The sequence below is a fragment of the Psittacula echo genome, assembly GCF_963264785.1.
Source record: "Psittacula echo genome assembly, chromosome: 2".
NCBI lineage: Eukaryota > Metazoa > Chordata > Aves > Psittaciformes > Psittacidae > Psittacula > Psittacula echo.
The window spans coordinates 139,692,595-139,713,137 of NC_137737.1; the positions used below are offsets into that span (position 1 = coordinate 139,692,595).

General features: G+C 46.7%; 1 protein-coding gene across 4 annotated transcripts; it reads right to left on the reverse strand.

Moving 5' to 3' along the window:
* Positions 1–929: 929 nt before the first annotated feature.
* RRM2B (ribonucleotide reductase regulatory TP53 inducible subunit M2B) lies at positions 930–19,366 on the reverse strand. 4 transcript variants are annotated; one of them, XM_080610099.1, is made up of 10 exons: positions 15,343–18,901; positions 15,079–15,234; positions 13,331–13,447; positions 11,734–11,867; positions 10,051–10,145; positions 7,605–7,738; positions 4,918–5,022; positions 3,702–3,815; positions 3,052–3,222; positions 930–2,411 (listed from the first exon to the last, which is right to left on the reverse strand). In XM_080610099.1, the coding sequence occupies exons 1-9, from the start codon at positions 15,508–15,510 to the stop codon at positions 3,070–3,072; spliced, it is 1,176 nt and encodes a 391-aa protein (XP_080466225.1). In that variant the 5' UTR covers positions 15,511–18,901; the 3' UTR covers positions 930–2,411; positions 3,052–3,069. The 4 variants fall into 4 exon arrangements, with proteins under 4 accessions (XP_080466225.1, XP_080466226.1, XP_080466224.1 ...); XM_080610100.1 differs by lacking the exon at positions 15,343–18,901 and adding an exon at positions 19,263–19,366 and having other exon boundaries at positions 930–3,222; XM_080610098.1 differs by having other exon boundaries at positions 930–3,222.
* Between the last annotated feature and the right edge of the window lie 1,177 nt (positions 19,367–20,543).

A 20,543-nucleotide genomic window follows, 5' to 3' on the forward strand; every position in this document is an offset into this window, starting at 1 on the left:
CTGCCACACACCGTGACCTCATCTGCTGCTACATCTCACCAGCCCAGAAACAGGGCCTCCAGGCTGCAAAGAAACACTGACAGTGAGCTTGCTAACTGCCCTCTCTTTGCCCACTTTCTTCACTTTCTCAGCAAGGGCTGGGAATAGTCACACACTGCACTCCACAGTGGTTTTATGATCGGAGAGCAGGGCTGGGCGCACACTGTCCACTTGTGACATCAAGTCATGGGTTTGGTAGGACACATGCATCTGCTTGAATGAGAATCAGTCTTTTTGAAGCATGATGGCCACAGTGCGAGACACACAGAACCAGACCCAACTGGTGCACCAGAACCTTCAGGAGCACATGGATTCAGCCCAAACCCAGCACTGGGGCAGAGTGAACCTTATGCCCTTCATGCTTGTCTCAAGGAGCCACAAAGGGGCAGCAGGGACAAGACTTTTCACTTGACACCCTCAAGGGTGCAGATGCCATCATGTGTGAACCTCAGCCAGTGCAGACCCTGCTGCCCAGGGCTGGGCTGCAGGCAGGCCTGGGGCTGAACCCTACACTGTGGGGCCCAGGCACAGTCAGAATGCCCAATGCAAGGGCAGGATGCCCTAGATAGATCAGATACCACCCACCAAAATTACATTTCTGGAGTGTTTCTTCTTTGAACCTAAGGGACTCCCACGAAATTTCTCCTTGAGGCAGAAAATTCCAGAAAAAAAAAATTGGTTTGCTCCCTAAGCTGCAAATGCCATTTCTGAGAACAAAACCCAGCAAGTTGAGAGCTCACTAAGTGCAAGACAGCGTATGGAGCACTCCTAACTCTCTCCCACGACCCAAAAGCTGTGAACACCAACTTACTCTGGCATGGCCCAGTTTCATCATTTTGGATATCTCACGAGAAAGCATATAACAACAACAAAGGCATGCTCCTCTCCACATTCAGGTTTTATTGACGCTGTACACATATACACACAAACGGGAGCTGCTGTACCAGACTTTGGTATCTCCTGTGCATTTACAAAACCTGAGCACACAGCAGTTTCATATTTGTATATTCTGTACACTCTCTTCCTAATTCACAATACTCAGAACACTTTTTCACAGTTTTAATGACATAAAAATAGGTTCCATTCCTCTAATAACAGACCCATTTACAAAATTTTCTCTTTTTCCCCCAATACCACAGTATTTCCAAAAGGCGCTGGATTTTCTTTCTGAGTCCACAGTTCTCTTGCAGTTGCAGGGCACTAGTGAGGGACACCAATCCCAGCTTTTCTCTGTATTCTCCAAGATCCCCTCTGCCCTCCCTAAGTACTTTACGTCAAATGAAGCAGGCACTTCTGTAGGAAAGATAGCTGTCCTGTTTCCACGCCCATTACATACTCACAATCTTTTACTAAGACCAAACAAAAAGAGTCAGTTCTGCTGCTTATTTTTACACCAGGGACAATTTTTCACTAGGAACTATGCTAAAGCAGTGGACCTGTTTCCCGGAACTCAGGTACCCAGGGCTATGGTTGATGTGGGCTGGCAGGGAAATAACAGCTCTACCACTCCATCGCCGATAACCCTGGGCTGTTAGTTCATCTCATGGCAGGCATATCGAAAGCAGAACAAGATGTTTGCAACAGTAAGAAAGACTTATAAAAGCTCTTATACAAATTGATGAACATTATGAAAAAATGCTTGGGTTTAATGAAGCAGAACCCTTTGTCCAGCTCATGTACACTCACTTCAGCTTTGAAAAAAAATGAGCATATCTATTTGCAAATAACTCACCTACAACTGAATAGTATCTCTTCCATCCCAAGTACCCCTGCAGTGTGCTTGCCATTATTCCATTGCTTCATTCACTGCATGTGACATCAAGAAATCAAAAAGAACAACTTCCAGACACACACTGGAACACACCAAAACCTAAAGAGCAGTCCCCTGTGAGATGCTGCTGATCCACACTACTTCAAGATTTGGTTTTAAAAGGTTTAATGCCTTCCTCCAGAAACTCTTCTGTGATGGTTTCAATGGTTCACATTAAACAAGCAACTTGAAGTACCTTCACACATTACTGGTGCTTCCTTACAGCCTAAGCAGTACGTTTGTAGCACCTCCAGTGATAATTCTTCGGAATGATATGCCTTCTCACCCCATCAATGCACAAGTGAAACAGAGAAGGGGAGAATTATTAAACCACCCAGCATGACAGATGGAAGACAGACCACACCTAGAGCTGGCTGTTCCAGTGTCAGATGCTGACTGCAACTCAGTGCAACTACAGACTGCTTCGTAAGGCACTTGCTCAGAGAAGCATGGAAAAACAAGGAGTACAAGCCAAAGACACACAGGATGTGTTTTTTCTTCACTATTAACAGGCTTTCTTTTTCAAGGAGCATTCAAAGTCCACTGACCTGCTCAGTAACAGCTGTAAGACAAAAATCATATGTATTTGATTTAAACTTCCACCAACAGCCATCGTTTTTGCAACCAGAGTAAAACATTTCCAGACAGAACCCAAGTTAATGGGAAGATCAAACTGTATCCCTGGATTTAGTCAGATTTTATAGTTCATACGTTATATCTTCCCACAATCACTTACTACTCTATCTACAGCAAGATGAAAAGGAAGAGCTTTTATTCTAAACCAATTCTATAAACATGAAAATTGAAACCATGAAAATAATTTATAGCAACATATATACAGAGTGCTACCTCATCTGGTTTTCAGATTAAAATCCCATAACATGAGGTAAATACACAATTTGCTTTCTTAAAGTACTACCAAAGTCTTAAAAAAGTAGTTGTATCCAGGTGATTTTTAAAGACAGCCAATCACAGCAGACAAATCAAGGGAATCTTCAAAAGGCAATCCTCCTAAAAAGCCATATAAAAAGGACACCTCCCCCCCCCTTTTATTCCTTAAATGACACATAGAGAAGTATATTTACTTCTCTGACAAACAACATGAAAACCCAGGAAAAAAATCCCAGTAGACTCCAATTCCAGGAGAGAAAACGGAGACAACTTCACAGCAGAAAGTGAAATGGGCAGAGGGAAACAGTCACCGTTCATTTGCCAGGTCATCAAAAATCTGCATCCAGAGTGAAGACATTGTCCATCGTTTCTGCCATAACAGCAAAACGTTGATATTCCGAAACCCGCTTCTCAAAGAAATTAGTTTTTCCTTCCAGAGAAATATTTTCCATGAAATCGAAAGGATTTTCTGCATGAAAGGCCTATGAAAAGGAAACACCATTACACTGGTGATTCTGAAAGGGTAACAGTGCTTTAAAAACTCCAACAAACAAAACAGCCAAACCCTTTCAAACTAGCTCATCCCTTGCTGCAATATGCTGTAGGATCTATGGACCCCTATCTAAGCAAATTCAGTACTGTCACTCCTCAGGAGTTTGGTCTGTGGTGAAGTTCAACAGCACAAGGTGCTTATTACCCTTGGAGGACCACAGCGCTTGAGTACAGCACAAGCTCCCCATTACAAACCTGCAGAGCAGCTAAAAGGAAACAATGGCATAAATTGTTCTTGCTCTTTTAAACAGTGAAGGATATATATTAATGCTGTGGTTTCACCTGTCCACTCACAAAAAGTGGAAGCACTAAATATGACCTGCTCCCAGGCACATTAAGAGTGCTTCGTGCTGACAGCTTTCCTGGGCTGCCAGGGCAGGCCAGCACTTCAGGCAATTGCACCTCTTACCTTTGAGAACCCAAGCTCCATCAGTAACCGGTCTGCGACAAATTCAATATATTGTTTCATCAAAGTGCAATTCATTCCAATCAGACCTACAGGTAACGCCTCTGTTAGAAACTCCTACAAGTTAAAATACAGGTGACATTTAGAAAAATGAAATTTAACAAGGAAAAGGAAGAGAAGACGCATGTGTTTCATGGTAACATGATTTGTGATATTCCAGGCTCCTCAGGCACTTCTCTGAATAAATAACTTGTATCATTAAACTCAACAAGTGTCTTCTGCTTCCAGTAGTTGTTTGTACCTTCCTTTATTTTTAGCACATTTTTCTGGAAAAGGCACAAGAATTTCTATTACTGCCCCTCTCGTCTGCCTTCCCCCTCCTCCCTGTAAGATCCCAAGCTTCAGCTTAAGCCTGAACTCCAACTTTCACAAAACCTACAGACATACTAATGGGAGCAGGAATAGATCCAGAAAACTCCTGTTTTCCTTGGCTTCCAGCCATTATGGAACAACAGATCAGAGAGGACATTGATTTATGTAAGCACTGAACACAGCCATGTACATATTTAGGCACCAATGCAATATCTATCAGTGTTGTGAGGCAAAGCCAGGGCATTTGTCATCATCACAGCAGTTAAATGACAACAGAAAAGAAACAGTAAACTACAGTCCTGCCAAACACCCAGCACTGCAGAAACTTGTAGTTGCAAATGGGTAGCAGCTCATGTGAAAGAACCTGACAGCAGCCTCAGAACTCAGCGTAGTACTCATGGCCACAGCAGACCCTGTCTTCTGAGGACAGGCGGGGATGTGCATACAGTAGGGAGAGACAAAGATCCTGAAAGGACAGAGGTAATGTAACAAACCCTTGTCTAAGAGACAGTTGTGGTTGGACTAGATGGCTGTTGTAAGTATTTTCCAACCAGAACTATTCTAACCTACCCTATCCTATCCTAAAGAAGACAGCCTTTCTTACTTTCCGTCATTAAGAAGGAAACCAGCTGCCAGCTTCAGCTTCTCCCAGTTGCTTGACAACTGAATCAGGAAGTCTCTGATTCTTATTGTCACCATCAAGGAAGAGGGAAAGGATAATATAATGCATCAGGGATCCAGGTCTGAGCCAAGTTTCAAATATGGAATCCCAAAAGGTAGAAGTTAACTTGTTATACATGTAAGACTGATCCTGCACTGCCCACGATGCTGTCATGGCCAGGCTTACCTGCTCTATTTCAACAGCATTAATGATGATCTCACGGACCCGCTCTTCTGATGGCCTGTTCACTAAATAATGGAACATGAGACAAGCAAAATCACAGTGTAGACCCTGAAGTAACAGAAAACATGAAAAAAAAAAAAAAAGTCATCTTTTCCTTCCTTCACATAGTTTGCTCTTACTTTGAGGCCGCTTCATTCAGGTTGAAGCTTCCTAGCCTCCTGCTTCTTTGATAGTCTTAATGTTACCACACGTAGCAGGCACTTTTAGTTTACAACCCAGTTAATAACATCTGAAATCCAACATGCGCCACCTATGGCAAAATAATGTTCAGCATACGTATTTCTCAGGTAAATATTTTTGAGAGCTGCTGTACTGCAAGTGAATCCTTAACAGAGCCCTGCTGGGTCCCTGCCTTCCACCAGAGATGCTTCTGCAGAAAGACTCCTACATCAAGACCTGCAAAACTACCTGTCAGTTAAGGTAGACTGTTTACCTGCTCTCCACTTGGAGATACCTGTACAGAAATACTTGGTTTAAGTTCCTTCAGTAGCATGTCTTCCCTTGCTTCTCCTCACAGCATTTTCAGAAAGAAAGATTTAGATTAGAGTCACAAACTCCAAGAACACACAATGTGCAGTTACTCTGAGGAATTCGCTACCACAACATGCATAGATTTTTAATCCTTAAGACTACTGTGCCCCAACTCAACCCACCCTCACATCCACCCGCTACCCTGGCACGAGGCCAGTAAACTCTGCTCATTCCTAAGATTCCCAAGATTTCCAGAAAAGCCTCCAGCCAGGACAAGACAACATCAGGAAAGATAAGCAATCCCTCACAGTCTGAGGAGGATTCCAGACAGCTGCTCTAAGAGATGCCTCCATTTTGCCTGGCTACAGCTTGAGACTCTGGCATCAGCCATACTTACTGCTGCTAGACTAAAGCAGCACTGTGCTACTGTCTCTCCTCCTGACAGCAAGGTGGTGATTACAGCCTATATGGACCATTAGGGCACATCCAGAGTGATAAGAAAGATTTGGTAGCTATGAGACAATCCTCTGCTATTGTTAACAACAGTCAAAACAAATCCAAGAAGCAAAAGATTTTTCAGAAAGGCTACCAAATCCTTGTGATTCAGGTCATGAAACACTCTGAAATAAGAATTTGGGAAATACTCCCCCTCTAGGGACAGCACTAGGTGCCTGCTGCAGGGCTTCCTGTGGTCTTGTTCAGGGCAACATCACCAGCAGGCTGCTGGACGTGCCTGTCTTCTCCCTGAAGTGGCGTGCTGCCCTGACCGGTGCTCCCACCAGCTTTGCACCTTTAAGAATCAGAATTGCACCAGCTCAAACAACAGCCTGAGAACAGAGCCTACAGCTCAAAACACATTAAGCACCAACAATTTATCTGTTCAGGTGCATCAGAAAGGAGTTTCTGTACTTTTCCACTGTGGATTCTTTTTACTGCCACTGTTTCTGTAACAGCATTTCCTGGTTTTTGGTGCAGGTGCTGTGTGCACCAAGCCTCACGCTTCATAACAGCTCTGCAGCTGGAATTATGCCAGTGGAGCTCAAGAAAAAAATCAGTCTTTTGGTGCTCAGCTCTGCAGAGAAGTACAGTTACACTGCTGTATGGAGGAACTTAAATCTCATTCACCTGCGAGTGACCCTTCTGACGAATACACTTCACTTGAATGCATCAGTTCACGATGACTCACAGGAACAAAAGACACAAGGAAGGCCAAGGCTGAAGAACTGTTTTGTTTTGCTTACTGATCATATCACTTTCTTCAAAAGTGTCTTTTAAATTAAAGGCATCTTGCAAGATGCCTCTTTTCAAACCATTTTACCTAATACATGGAAATTACTTACATTACGATAAAGGTCTCTATTCTTTTAGACAGACTCTGGTAAATTCAAACCACTAGCATGTTTATACTGCATACAAAACTGGTCTTTCCACTTTTTCAGTGCCGAGAGCACCATAAGATGTGTGGTACCTCAAAGACAGGCCCCAACCATAAGCAACTGCTGCCAACTGGCAGGCAGCAGCGTAGGAAGTAGTGAAAAGCAAGGGCACTTGTCAGCACATTGCCTGCCACATTCAGTGTGCTGACATGCAGTCCCTCAGACACATTACATCTTAAGCGAAGAAGCACTCACCTCTAATGCAGATCTGTAGCTGCCCACACCTAGGAAGTTCTATCGTTATGCAGTAACACCAGAACATGGAGAAGAATGGTATCTGCGGCTTGTGCAGCACCCTGACACAGCTAGCCAGGCAATGGATGCAGGCGGCCATCTGCAAGCTCTGGGATGCACAGCTAGGGGCTGCAATGGGGAGTGGCACAAGGAGACCACTTGGACCTGACTAAAGCAGTTAAGGTACAGCAAGGCTCACGCATGTCCTAGTGAGGTCCTTGCTCAAGACAGCCACCACTGCAGTTGGAAACCATGCAATTCCACACCGGTCCTTGGGCAGCCAGGCACAGGAAAACAAATGTCCCCTTCAATCAAAAATATCCACCTTTTAAGTCATACTATGCATTAGGGTATTGCTCATATTTATGTTTACTCCCTTTAAAAACAGGCATTGCTGCTGAAGAACACAGCATCTTCATTAATACAATTCTGCCTTTTCCCTGGAAACCCACTTTTCTTCCCAGACAGTATGTAGGATACCACAATTACCTCATCTCTGCTAATAAGTTCATTGGAGAAAGTCAGCCCTGGCATCAGACCCCTCTTCTTCAGCCAAAATATAGCAGCAAAGGAACCCGAAAAGAAGATGCCTTCAACTGCAGCAAAGGCAACCACTCTCTCACCTGTTTAACAGAACACATTTTCAGTTAGACACAAAACAGTGTACTGCTTGTCAGCAAGATGCACCACTTGCATCAGATAGACTGATGCTGGAGAGGAGCAATTTCTTTTGCAGCACCAGGTGCTGTATCTGACCACATCTTTCAGCATATCTCAAGGCACACAGGGTCTACACACACAACAGCACTTAACCACAGGCAACGCCAGCAGAACTGAAGAACCAGAGCATCCACTGAAACTGCCACAGGTCAGAAGGGAAAGAACATATCTATCCAAAGTGGGCAGGACATTGGTACTTCTTTATCTCTTTCTTCTAAAAGGCAGGAAAATGGATGTGTAATCAATAGACAAAACCAAGAGAAGAGCTGATCTCCTATAAATTAAACTAAAAGCCCTACACTTCAATTTCTACTTCTTGAGAAGCTACATAAAACCATATTCTTACAAGAGTGAAGTACACATAATGTAATTCATCAAGACACAAATAACTACTCATGTTATCCTACCTTTCATCCAAGAATGAATTATTGGTCCCAGTTCTCCCTGTTTTCTACAGGAATGTATTTCTTCAGACTCTTAAAACCATCTGACTGCTTAGTGAAGACACATCATTCCATGTACTCCATTTTGAACAACTTCATAAGAGCCTTGGATAAATTCTAACATAAAAGCTTATGCATTAAGTTCTGGTGCCTTTTCACAGTAAGAACTGCATAGAATTTTCTTTAAAAAAATAAAATAACTCATAACAGCCAGACGTTCCACCTCCCCTACAAGATGCAAATGCCATCTACTGGCTCATCTGAGGAAATTCAAGTCAGGAAAAAGCACGAAAAGCAATACAAACTTTTAAGTATCAAGAAGTTACTAAGGAAAGAATTTGGCAACACTAAAAATCTCCTAGGTTACTTCTAGAGAGGCATGGCGCAAAGCTGCTCATACTATACAGATTTAGTGAAGGACAAGACTGAATACCAGTAAGATTTGTACTACATTCCACCTAACTAGCTATCATACAAATGAGTTACGCTGAAACAAAAATCACCCATCAGCAGCATCACATAACGTGAGCGCACAGTGGGAGACCACAAAACAGGTACAACAACTGAAACCTCAGCATAAGAAATCAACCAAACTGTGGAGACCTGCCTACAGGGCAGGTCCACAAGCTGTAAGGAAACACCAAGCAAACAAGCCATTCAGCCACTTTCATATGCCATATCTCCATATGATATATCCATAACTGTAAGACCTGGGCCTCCCAAATGTTTTAAATTTGGGAAGTTTTCTCAATGAGATTAAAAAAGAGAAGAGGAAAAATGCACTTAACAAAAATTTGGATAGGATGCATGAAGTTTGGAGGCAGGGAGGGGAACATTGTCTTTTGAGTTAGGGAACCTTCTGATTCCTGGCACACCCCATGCTGCTGGGAGCAAAATGAAGGAGATGACGAAGGGACTCCACACACAGCAAGCAAAGCCAGACTGGGGAGGTAGTGGGACACTCCAGGACAGGAGAATCGAAAGCTACAGAAAGAACTCCACTCAAAAATGAGCTGTGAACAACAGATGCTGCAAAAGAATGATATTCAGATTTATTTTGTTTGTCTGGATGAGTCTATCTCCTACACTTTCTCTATTCGGTTTAAAAAATTCACCAGACTTTGCCCATTATGCATTTCAGCTACAATACATCTTTCAGAGTTAACATTGTAAGCTGAATGCAACTGAATGCAACACTGGAAAGGATGCTCTGCACTATGCTGATGGAAGATCAGCCAGTGTCCCAGCTCTGAAATGAGATACAAAAACTAGAAACCTGGTCCCAACAGCAAACCAGAAACAGCACAGACAGATGATTCTTGAATCTTTTTCACCCAGACTCAGTCATGCTGTTACAAAAAAGGCTAACCACATACATTTCTGTATGAACATGAACACAGAAAAAGCTTGGACTTCAGCTGCCCAGTTCTGCACACTAGGAGCCAACTGGAAGGAATAAGTAGAACCCCTAGAAAAAAAAGTCTACAAGCAAAAACTGAAGAAACTAGCATAAAGACAAAAAAGACAGAGAAGTCCACAAGCATTTTTCATAACATGATTCTAGTGGGCACTGACATTACAATATTGCTTTAGCTGAAGATATAAATATACATGCTCAGCAAAAGTTACTTCTAATTCTTTAGCTAAATCAGAGACCTAGAAGCCACTACATCATCTGTGGAGAATTTATTTCATGTTCCAGGGATGCAGCTCACTCCCAGAGGATTAGTTTCTGACATGTGACAGGAACAAATTTTTAAGAAGCTACACACCAAAAGTGGATTCTCTGTCATCAACCCACTTCAGAGCCCAGTCTGCTTTCTTCTTGACACAAGGCATTGTTTCAACTGCATTAAATAAGTAATCCCTATAAAAGAAAAGAAATAGAAAACATCAGTATAATAAAAAGTGACTGATGTAAATCTGCCCTGGCTGTCCACACTGGCTCCACCAGAGGAACCCATTATAACAGGCTCTGAACTAATCCAAATAAGACACTTTTGACCCACAAGGGGTGATCATCTGTTCTGGTTTCGTCTGGGAAAGAGTTAATTTTCTTCTCAGTAGCTAGTACAGTGCTGTGTTTTGGATTTAGGGTGAGAATAATGCTGATAACACACTGATGTTTTAGTTGTTGCTGAGCAGTGCTTATAGTAAGTCAAGGGCTTTTCAGCTTCTCATACCACCCCACCAGCGAGTAGGCTGAGGGCACAAGGAGCTGAGAGGAGACACAGACAGGACAGCTGACCCAAACTGGCCAAAAGGATATTCCATACCATATGACGCCATGCTCAGTATATTCACTAGGGGAATGCTGGCCAAGGGCCACTGCTCAGGAATTGCCTGGGCATCAGTCGGCAGGTGGTGAGCAATCGCATTGTGCATCACTGGTTTTGCATATTCTAATTCTTTTATCACCACTGTTGTTACTTTCCATTCCTTTTCTGCCCCATTAAACTGTCTGGATCTCAACCAGTGGAGGGGGAGGGGAGGAGCGAGCAAGTGGCTGTGTGGTGTTTTGCTGCCTGTTGGGTTAAACCACAACATGATATCTGATAACAAAGGCACAAGGAGGCAGAAAGCAACAATACCAAGGTCTCAGAGGAGGTGAGCTGCAGAGATGGGAAATGAAGTCAGACGTCCCATTCCAGGAGTGACCACTCACCAGACCACCCACCAGACTCCAAGCCAGATGGCAGCTACTTCCTACCCACAGAGCTAAACCTCATCTTGCCCAGCTCCACAAAAGGAACTGGACAATTCCCATGAGCACAGGCTCTGTTCCCATGCTAAACACCTGAAATGAAACCTTGCAGTCCTCGCACTGTTATCACACAGGATGCTACTGTGGGATACCAAGCTCTGCCTTACAATCACCATTCCGGAGTCTCGGAGGGAAAGTGCTTCTTTTCAAACGTAGGACCATTTGCACTAGGAAGTTCTACAGACAACAAAGGTATGGGGTCTCCAAAGAATCCAATATGTTAAAAATAAACAGTTCAAGTCATATGAAAAAGCACTGACAACAAAAAAGCTGGCAGGATGGCAGTACATTGATTAGTGTATGTTAGAAACACCAGCTGGATCACAAGCACTCAATTTCCTGAGGCAGATCATTTGCTGATGTGACAGCAAGCACCTCAGGAACATAATAACCACAAGGAAACTGTCTAACAGCATTTCAGATAGTCCACACTTCCTGCAACCAAAGATTCATACAAGTATTAACTAACTTTCTGACAGTCCCACACAGGTCTGTTGGTCAGTGATACTTCCCTCTATTTTGGGAGTGAGGCATGAAAGTCTTGAAAGCTTTAAGGGGCTGGCCCCAACTCCCCTAGTAAGTCAGTATGAAAACAGAAGGCAGCTGCTTGCAGCTGCTGCTGCCCAACAATGGTGCCCCCAGTCTAGGTGACATGATTTCCCAAAGGTCTTTAACACACCCAGAGGTTTACCTTTTCTCAGGATCTTTGATGTAGGTGTCTATGAGCAAGCTGTACATCTCTGAGTGAACGTTCTCAATGAGAATCTGAAAGCCGTAGAAACAACGGGCTTCTGGGATCTGCACCTCCTGACTAAAACGTGCCACCTGCCAAAACCAGAAAGCATGGCAATGAAGACAGTAAAACCAATTCTGCATGACAGTATTGTAAACTTAATGGGAAAGACAATAGATCTCTACCCTGAAGAAAGGATGGGAGCCGTTTAGCCCTTCTTTATTCACAGGTATGCCAATAGGTGTGGTGCAGAAGAAAATAAAGCAAGCTAGCTAGAAGTAAATACATCTGCTGTGCATATTGGATAGAGAGCTCTAGTGAAGCATGAGGGCACAGGTACACAGGAGGAGAACAGCGAAATATTGCAGTAGAATCATAGAATAGTTAGGGTTGGAAAGGACCTTGAGATCATCTAGTTCCAACCCCCCTGCCATGGGCAGGGACACCCCACACTAAACCATGTTACCCGAGGCCTCATCCAACCTGGCCTTGAACACCACCAAGGATGGAGCATTCACAGCCTCCCTGGGCAACCCATTCCAGTGCCTCACCACCCTCTCAGTAAAGAATTTCTTCCTTAGATCCAATCTAAACTTCCCCTGTTTAAGTTTGAACCCGTTACCCCTTGTCCTGTCACTACAGTCCCTGATGAATAGTCCCTCCCCCAGCATCCTTGTAGGCCCCCTTCAGATACTGGAAGGCTGCTCTGAGGTCTCCACGCAGCCTTCTCTTCTCCAGGCTGAACAGCCCCAACTGTCTCAGCCTGTCTTCATACGGGAGGTGCTCCAGTCCCCTGATCATCCTCGTGGCCCTCCTCTGGACTTGTTCCAACAGTTCCATGTCCTTTTTATGTTGAGGACACCAGAACTGCACACAATACTCCAAGTGAGTAGCAGTCACTTCCTGTGGAACAAAGCCTCAGACATTTTCTTTATCATTAAAAAACCCCAAACCTGTATAAGACATGCTCATGCAATATATGCAGATACTATGACACTCTACACATTAGAGATATTCAAGATTTAAACTGGGCACTTGCAGTCAGCTACCACTGATAACCTGTGGTGAGACATTCTGCAGTCCAGAACTGATTTCAGCAGGAAGATTTCCCTACCTTTTTAGCATCATCCACCTGCAGCCCTCAAAGATTTTAGGATGCTGTTCAGTGAGAGCCAAATGGGTTTTACCAAAATGAGGCATACAGACCATGGCACAGCACAATCCTTCCCTACTTCTCATCCAACACAAATACAAGAAGAAGTGTTGGGTTCTATTAATTCATTGAGAAACACGGATCAACACAGCCAGGCAGAAGGCTGAGCTTAAAAACTGCATCCAAAAGTGATGTGGAGTCTTGCTGACCACAGTTGGCCCAATTTAACAAAGACACTGGCCCCAGTGGAACAAGCTGCTTATTCCCGTTGGCAAAGGTGAGATGATGGGAAGAAAAAAAAGTGCACATTTCATAAACTTATGCATTAATGTCAGAAAACCAAAATTAAAAGCCAATAAGCCAATAAAATCAGTATTTAAGCACTCTGTAAAGCTTCCTTACCAGGTTTTCATTTACAATTCCATCACTGGCTGCAAAAAATGCCAGAATATGAGAAATAAAGTATTTTTCATCTGCTTTTAGCTTGTTCCAGTGAGGAAGGTCCTTTGACAAATCAACCTAATGAAAAGAAAGAAGAAAAGCATTATTGCCCTTTGAGTCTGTCACTCTACAAGAACAGAATCAGTCTAGTCAAATAACCAAGGCAGAGTTTTGGATTCTGCTCTCAAATCTTTACATGTAAAGGATTTAAATACATGTGGCTGTAAAAGACAACAGACACACAGCAGTACTGCTGTCTCCCTCTGCAACAGTATCATCATGTGTTTGCTTTGCAGTTTACACTTCGTAATTTAGAATAAAAAATCAGTGTCAGTTGAATTATAAATAAATCAGATTTTTAAAAGCATTAGTATCTTCTTATCATGAGTATGAACATGCACCAATAAGCTCAGTTCATTCTGAGACACTTAAACTCTACTTGAAATAAATGTTGATGCTGCAAGAAACTCACACCCAGGTGTGCCAAATGATGGACTGAGGGGACCTTTGCCTTTGGCAGGTGTTCAGCCTCCATCCTGCCAAAGAATGGCACAGGGCGAATGCTGTACAACCGCTCTCGTCTACCAGACTGAGCTCTAGCCACGGCAGAAACCACAACTTCCTTGGCAAAGCCTTTTCTGTTTGTTTGTTTGGAGGGAGGGATTTCTGAACCACAGCAGCAGTTAAGTAGGGCCAGATGTGAAAAATATGGAGGCCTAAAACCATATATGTGTATATGTATGTGTGTGTATAAACATGTACGCATATAGGTGTGTATATAAACACATATACGCGAACAAGTTTTACAGTTAACTTTCCAGTTCATTGGGAAATGCACTGTCAGATGGCAGGACAGTGTAAGAAGGAATCATCAATATGGTAAAATGCTGAGCAGGCAGGAGTTTTAAATCCCTTTTCTTCTACGGTTTAAATCAACCTCTACTGCAACAGGGCAGCAAGCCTTCCAGGCTGGCAATGGAATAGCACTTCTACAGGCAGCAGCTCCTCACCATTCCACAACACTGTCTGGCCTATTTAGAGACTACCAGTACTTCCAGTTCACACCCCTGCAACTGCAGATCACTGCTCACACACAAGGAAAGGCTGCAGAAGCTCTGAGTTTGAACAACCAGGTAACCTCTCCCGATACGTGCAATGTCCAGAAGCTTCCTCTGCAGCAAGGGTAGCAAGCTCAGTACTGCTCAGGTCTGGCTAACCTGGGAAAAACTTACAGCTTGCACTGTAACACTGTAACCAGGACCATCAGGAGTCAGAGGCATTTTTATGAATGCCCCTAATTATCACCATCTTCCTGGAAACTGGGTGCCTAACACTAAAGACCAGCAATCACATGAAATTATTCAGAACATCTTACATAGGCAAGGAGCTTGTTGCAGGCACCGGCATCACAGCAGGATAGGAGCTATTAGACCACAAATCAGAGCCATAGAGCTCCCTCTGTAACCAGAGAAGTGCCCCAGGATCCAATTACACCTCTGCTAAACCAAACACCTAGAGCAGATCTGCTGAAATTGCCTGGTGGAAGCAGCTTTCTTTCCAGTGTCCATGAAGGGAGTCCTGCTCTGTCACAGGCACCTCATGTTTGATGCAATTAACTCCAACCCTTACACACAGGGAAGCCAGCAGCAGAGCTAGGGAAGAGGCACCAGGACCACAGTCTGAGTGCCTTGTGCCAACCCACTGCTCACCTCTTCTGCAGTCCAAAAGGAGGCCTGAGCCTGTTTATACATTTTCCATATGTCTGGGTACTGGATGGGGAAGATGACAAACCGACGGGGGTTTTTTCTGAGCAGAGGCTCGTCGGCAGGGTCCAAGCCATTTTCAGCTGCACTCGGAGGGGAGCTCTGAAGACGAAGCACAGATCTGGTTAAGGTTGCCATTACTTATTTCTTCTCTTCCCCATGTCCCAGAGGCGTGGTTCAGAAGCCACCCATGCCACGCAAGACACTCACCTGCCCCCCTGGGGTACCTGCCCCCTTGCCCTCCATCTGCACTCCCACTGCCAGGGCAGCAGGGCTGCCCACCTGGATCCACCAACTGCTCCCTCCCAGGAAGCTCCCGCGTGCGGAGAGGAAGCGTCTCTGCAACGCAAGGAGGAAATCTGCCCAAGGAGATGGCATCAGCTGCTGCAGTACGGCACAGGGGAGGTGTGTGCAAGGTCACTGCACGCTGCTGCCAGCCCGCACCCAGCACCGCTGCGCGAGCCTCGCCACCCAGGATACCTCCAAACCATTTCCTGTACATCAACCACTTGGGCCTGGAGGGACTGACTTACTTTAAAATGCCATGAGAGCACAGCAATGAATCCCTTTTGGCAGAGGAACAGCCGTGTGCCACGGCAAGTTTGCACGGAGGTTTGCCTATGCAATCCTGAGGGGAGCAGAAGGCAGCCTACATCAGCGTGCGTCTGGAGGCTGCTCTTACGTGCTGATATGAAGCTATGCGCCCCTCCTTCCAATAGCAGGCAGCAGGAAAAGCCCTGCCCGGACTCACCCACTCCACCTCACTCCTGCCACACAAGCTCCTGCCGAACACGAACACGGGAGCACAACTCTGCCTCACAGAGCTACCAGCCTGGCTGAGGCAGGCACAGCTGGTGTTTAGGAGGCAGGCCAGTGAAGAGCAGCATGGAGAGGGCACTCCACAAGTGGCACCTTCACCTCACCTCCAGCTGGGGAGACCCATCCCTGGGATAAACATCCTTGCCAGGCACGTCACCAAGCACCTACTGAAGACAACCTTGGAGAGCTGTCAGGAGAAGGGCTGGCAACTCACGCTGACCAAAGTTCGCATGCCAGCAGGATGCCTTTTTGTGTTAGTTATGAGATCCCACTGCCACTGCTGTAGGGAATAACTAATCATAGGTAGTACATGAAGTATTACCTATAATACAGAAGGGAAGGGGAGCAACTGACTACCATTGCTTCTACCCTCCCAGGAGGTGCCCAAGTCCTTTCCCTACCCAGTCTGCTTGTAATCACTCACACAATAAAAAGTGATTCTTTATTTCAGTTTGGAAAATACCCTCAAACAAATAATTCTACTCACATTTAAAAACAAACCAACCACAAATATATATGCAGCTTGTATAGCTGACACACATACAGCAGAGTCCTAAAGAAAACGCATCAGGAAGCACATTCTGGGTTACAATTCTACCATTTTATTACGTTTTTAAATATTACTCAATTACATGAGACAGATTTCCCGGCATCACCTTGACAAGTCCCTGCTGAAGGCTACTACAGTGCCAGACCTTTTGTATTTCCTCAGACGCAGACAGTTGCAGTAACCCACTGGAAATGCCAGAAGGAAGAATGTGGGCTGGGTGGGGAGGGCTCCCCACCTTAGCACACACCTCCTCAGGGCCTGCCACACAGCTGGCACCTCCATCTGCTTCTGCACCAGCCACATCCTTGGAAAGGAAACACTGCAAACGCCTTCCTTGTTAGCCCAGTGTTTTCCTGAGCCTTCCATACTGCTGGGGGACTATTCCAAAGTATTTATTTTAGCTTCACAAGCTGAACAAGCAATTGCTAATTCAGCCTTGATGCTCCCAAGCCAGTCAAAAGCCAGCATATCCAGCCCATATGCAGGGAGATACCTTGAGAAATACTTCTGGCGTCCAGAAGTGAAGCAGAGCACATGAAGAGTGAAATTCCAGTACGGCAGGAAAATTGGAGACCAAGGAGCACTTGTAATGTTTCCAGTGGCCTTTAACAGCTGCAGACCACAGAGGGGTCAACGCACCAGAAACAGTGTCGGTACACAGTGAGACAGAAAGGCAAGAGAAGAAGAAAAAAATGGTGAAGCAGTGTGTGTGCTCTATAGAGCTCTCATGGCAGGAAAGCAGAAGGATGGCTGGAGAAGGTAACAGTCACTAGGCCAACACACCTCCTGTTTTCAGTCTGCACCCAGCACCTTTTCCTTAGTCCGATGACGGTGTATAAAACAATCAACACTCGACACAATAATGAAGAGCATCCAGTTTACAATGTGAACGTTCTACTTTCTGTTCAGACAAATGAACCAAATACACAAAAGAGCTGGAGTTGGCAAACACAGCCCTACCCCTGCTCTAGCAGGGTCAGCCAGAGCAGATTGCACAGGACTGCATCCAGCCAAGGTTTTGGTATCTCCAACGATGGAGACTGCACGACCTCCATGAGCAACCTGTGCCAACATTTGACCACCTTCACAACAAACAAGGGGTTTCTTACATGAAAATGGAATCTCCTGTGTTTCAGCACGTGCCCATTGCCTCTGGTCTCATCATGGGGTACTACCGAGAATAATCTGGCTCCATCAACTTTATTCCACCAGGTATTTACACACACTGATGAGATCCCCAGAGCCTTCTCTTCTCCAGGCTAAACAGCCCCAGCATTCATGGCTCCTCTTCTTAGGACAGATGTTCCAATCACTTAACTATCATCAGCCCTTTGCTGGACACACTGCAGTACATCATATCCCAATTGTTCTGCAACTGCAACCAACCCTTCTGGTGATGACAATAAACCCAACAGACAACAAAGACTGTCAAGTGGTACTGGAGCTCTTTCCCTTAATTTCAATACAGCAAACTAGGAAGCAATTAACATATATACACATACAACCACCACCCCACAGCAACAGCTGTTGGGCTGTGTATACAAGTATCTTGGTTATCAGCTGTAGCCAGGGAAAACGCTAAAGGTGCTGGCAGAGCCAGCACTGTGATGTGGCACATATCCTGTCGTAGTATGTGACCATGACCTCTTCCACACCCTGAAAGGAGGCAGTAGGTGCATTGCACGAGCTCCTAAGGGCTTCAGGCTGGCCCTGAGTAGCAAAGCCATGCTAACAGTGACACTGGGAAGACCACAGTGCTCTGAGGAGACACAGCTTCCACTGCACAGCAACTGAGGAGCACAGTGCCTGCTGGTTCTGCCTGCTGAGGGGGATGCACAGCACTACCGCTTGCCTCTGGCAGGCCAGAGCGAGCACCTCTTCACCATACATACATATGAACAGCATATCGCTGTTCACAGAGGGAAACATTAAAGGCTTTTTTAGCCTTGTATTTAACACAGCAAACCCCAGATTTAGGCAACTTGAGTACTGCTGAGACGCAAAGGTTTGGGAATACCACAAAGGATTTTCTACTATTGAGATCGTTCACACTCGCACCCCTCAGCCTGGCTTCGCACGGTGGTGCTGGGGAGCACCCAGGCAGAGCTCACGCACCTCCCTGGATCAGCCCCTGCCGGCCCACAGGAGCTCGGGGTCCAGCGAACTGGCTGTGCTCTCCCAGCCCCGGGCAGGCTCAGCCCTGCGAGCCTAGGGGGCAGAGCCCTGTGCTGCCCAGGCCCTGCGCCAGGGACAAGGGGCGTCAGGCCTGTCCGAGGCCTGGCCTGACTCCCGGCTGTGTTCATACATCACAGGTAAGCTCTCGGTGCTCTCCGCGCCCACGGTGCCGCAGGGTAAGACCCTCGGGAGCGGGACAAGGACGCGAGAGCGTCCCGTGCCCTTCCCAGAGCCACCGCAAGCGCCTCCACGGAGCCGCGCCACAGAGCCAGGGGCGGCCGGGGCGGCCAGGACCCCTGCACACCCGCCCCGCGCCCCGCGGGGAGGCGGCGGCAGCTCCCGGCACCGGGCGGTGCGGAGGCCGCGGCGCCCGGCTGGAGCCGGCGGCTCGGGCACGAGCCAGGCCGGGCCGGGCCGGAGCCTGCAAGGCCGGAGACGGGACAACGCCGAGCAGAGCTGCGCTGCCCTCGGCTGGCTCCCGCACGCCCACCGCACCTCTCCCCGGCGGCCGCTGCGTCCCCCCGCAGCGCGGCAGCGACTGCGCGCCCGAGACACCTGCCGCGGAGCCTCGCCGCCCCGACCTTACCGGCTCCGGCCCAGCCCGCTCCTGCAGGGCCGTTCGCCCCCGGCTCTCGCCCATGGCCGGCGGCGACTGGGCCGCGGGAGGGCGGCGGTGGTTGAAGGGGGAACACCACGGTTGCGGCCGCTCCTCCTCCCCGGGGCGGGGCGGGGCGGACAACGGTCGCGCCCCCGGGCCCAGCTGCAGAGCTCGGGCGCCTGAGCGCAGGGAGGAGGAGTGGCCGCGGAGCCGGGGCCGTCCCACACCACCCGGCTGACGGCAAGGGACGGACCAGGGGAAGCGGCCGGTGCTTGCAGCCGGCCTCTGACCTCGGGGCAGACAGCGCAGGAGAGTGTGCGCCCTCCGTGGCCGCCGAGAGACAGGCCGAACGGTGGAGCGCTGATCACAACGAATACGTTCAAACCAACAACAAAAAATAAATAATCTCCCCAAATTAGGAGAAAATTGTGGACAATCCTCCAAAGGATGATAATGGAAGATGAACGAGTGGAGGGAGTTAACCGCTTGGGTCAACTATTTACTGAAAAACATGTACAGAGTTAAAGATAGCAGTGGTAGCTGCCACTGAGGCAGAACCTCAAGTGCCTGTACACAGTAATAAGCAGGCATTCTAAAAGTGCACAGGAGCGACCAACCAATGTATGGAAAAGCCTTTAATCCATCCTAAGCTAATACAGAACACCCTCCAGCAACTGTAGGAGACTTACAGGTTTGCAGTGGTGGAAGTGCTTACAGGGGCTTGCGAGTGCAAACATGGTCAGTGAAAGCCCCACTGACGTTTGTTTCTATCACTTCTTGCAAGCACAGAGATAGCATCCAGAGCTGGAACCCAGCTGAGTTCAGTGGTCTTCTCTTCTTTCCTCATCCCAAAGCTAGGCAGGTCCTTGGGCCCTGTTCCTGTAGGGATGTGGGTCATTTACTAAAACACTGAAATAGTCCATGAGAAAAAGAAGAAAAGTCCCACCCAATGAAGGCCTGACATCAAAGACAAATCTAAAAGCAAACACCGGTGAGCGACGAGCAGCAAGACAGGTGGAGAGCACACGAGCAGGACTGAGCTGTACTTAGAGTCCGAGAGAAATGCCTGGAGCCCAGGGTGGTCCCTTCAGGAGGAGGACATGGAGGCCTGGTGTTCTCAGTAGAGATGAATCCATAGACACCGTGTGCACCATCCCCATGACCACTGCCATGTACTCCCCAGTCCAAGTGCCAGCCAGACGTCCCCACCACCTCACAGCCAGGGAAGGCACAGAGCGCACAGGGAGGGCTGCAGGGCGTTCTGGTATC

Bases quoted from the DNA above. Each gene is read 5' to 3' on its own strand.
- RRM2B (XM_080610099.1), bottom strand. From the start codon at position 15,510: ATGCCATCTCCTTGGGCAGATTTCCTCCTTGCGTTGCAGAGACGCTTC. The intron at 13,448-15,078 runs GTGAGCAGTGGG...TCTTTTCATTAG, and splicing joins CCTTTTGGACTGCAGAAGAG to GTTGATTTGTCAAAGGACCT. The intron at 10,146-11,733 runs GTAAACCTCTGG...TTTCTTTTATAG, and splicing joins ATCAAAGATCCTGAGAAAAG to GGATTACTTATTTAATGCAG.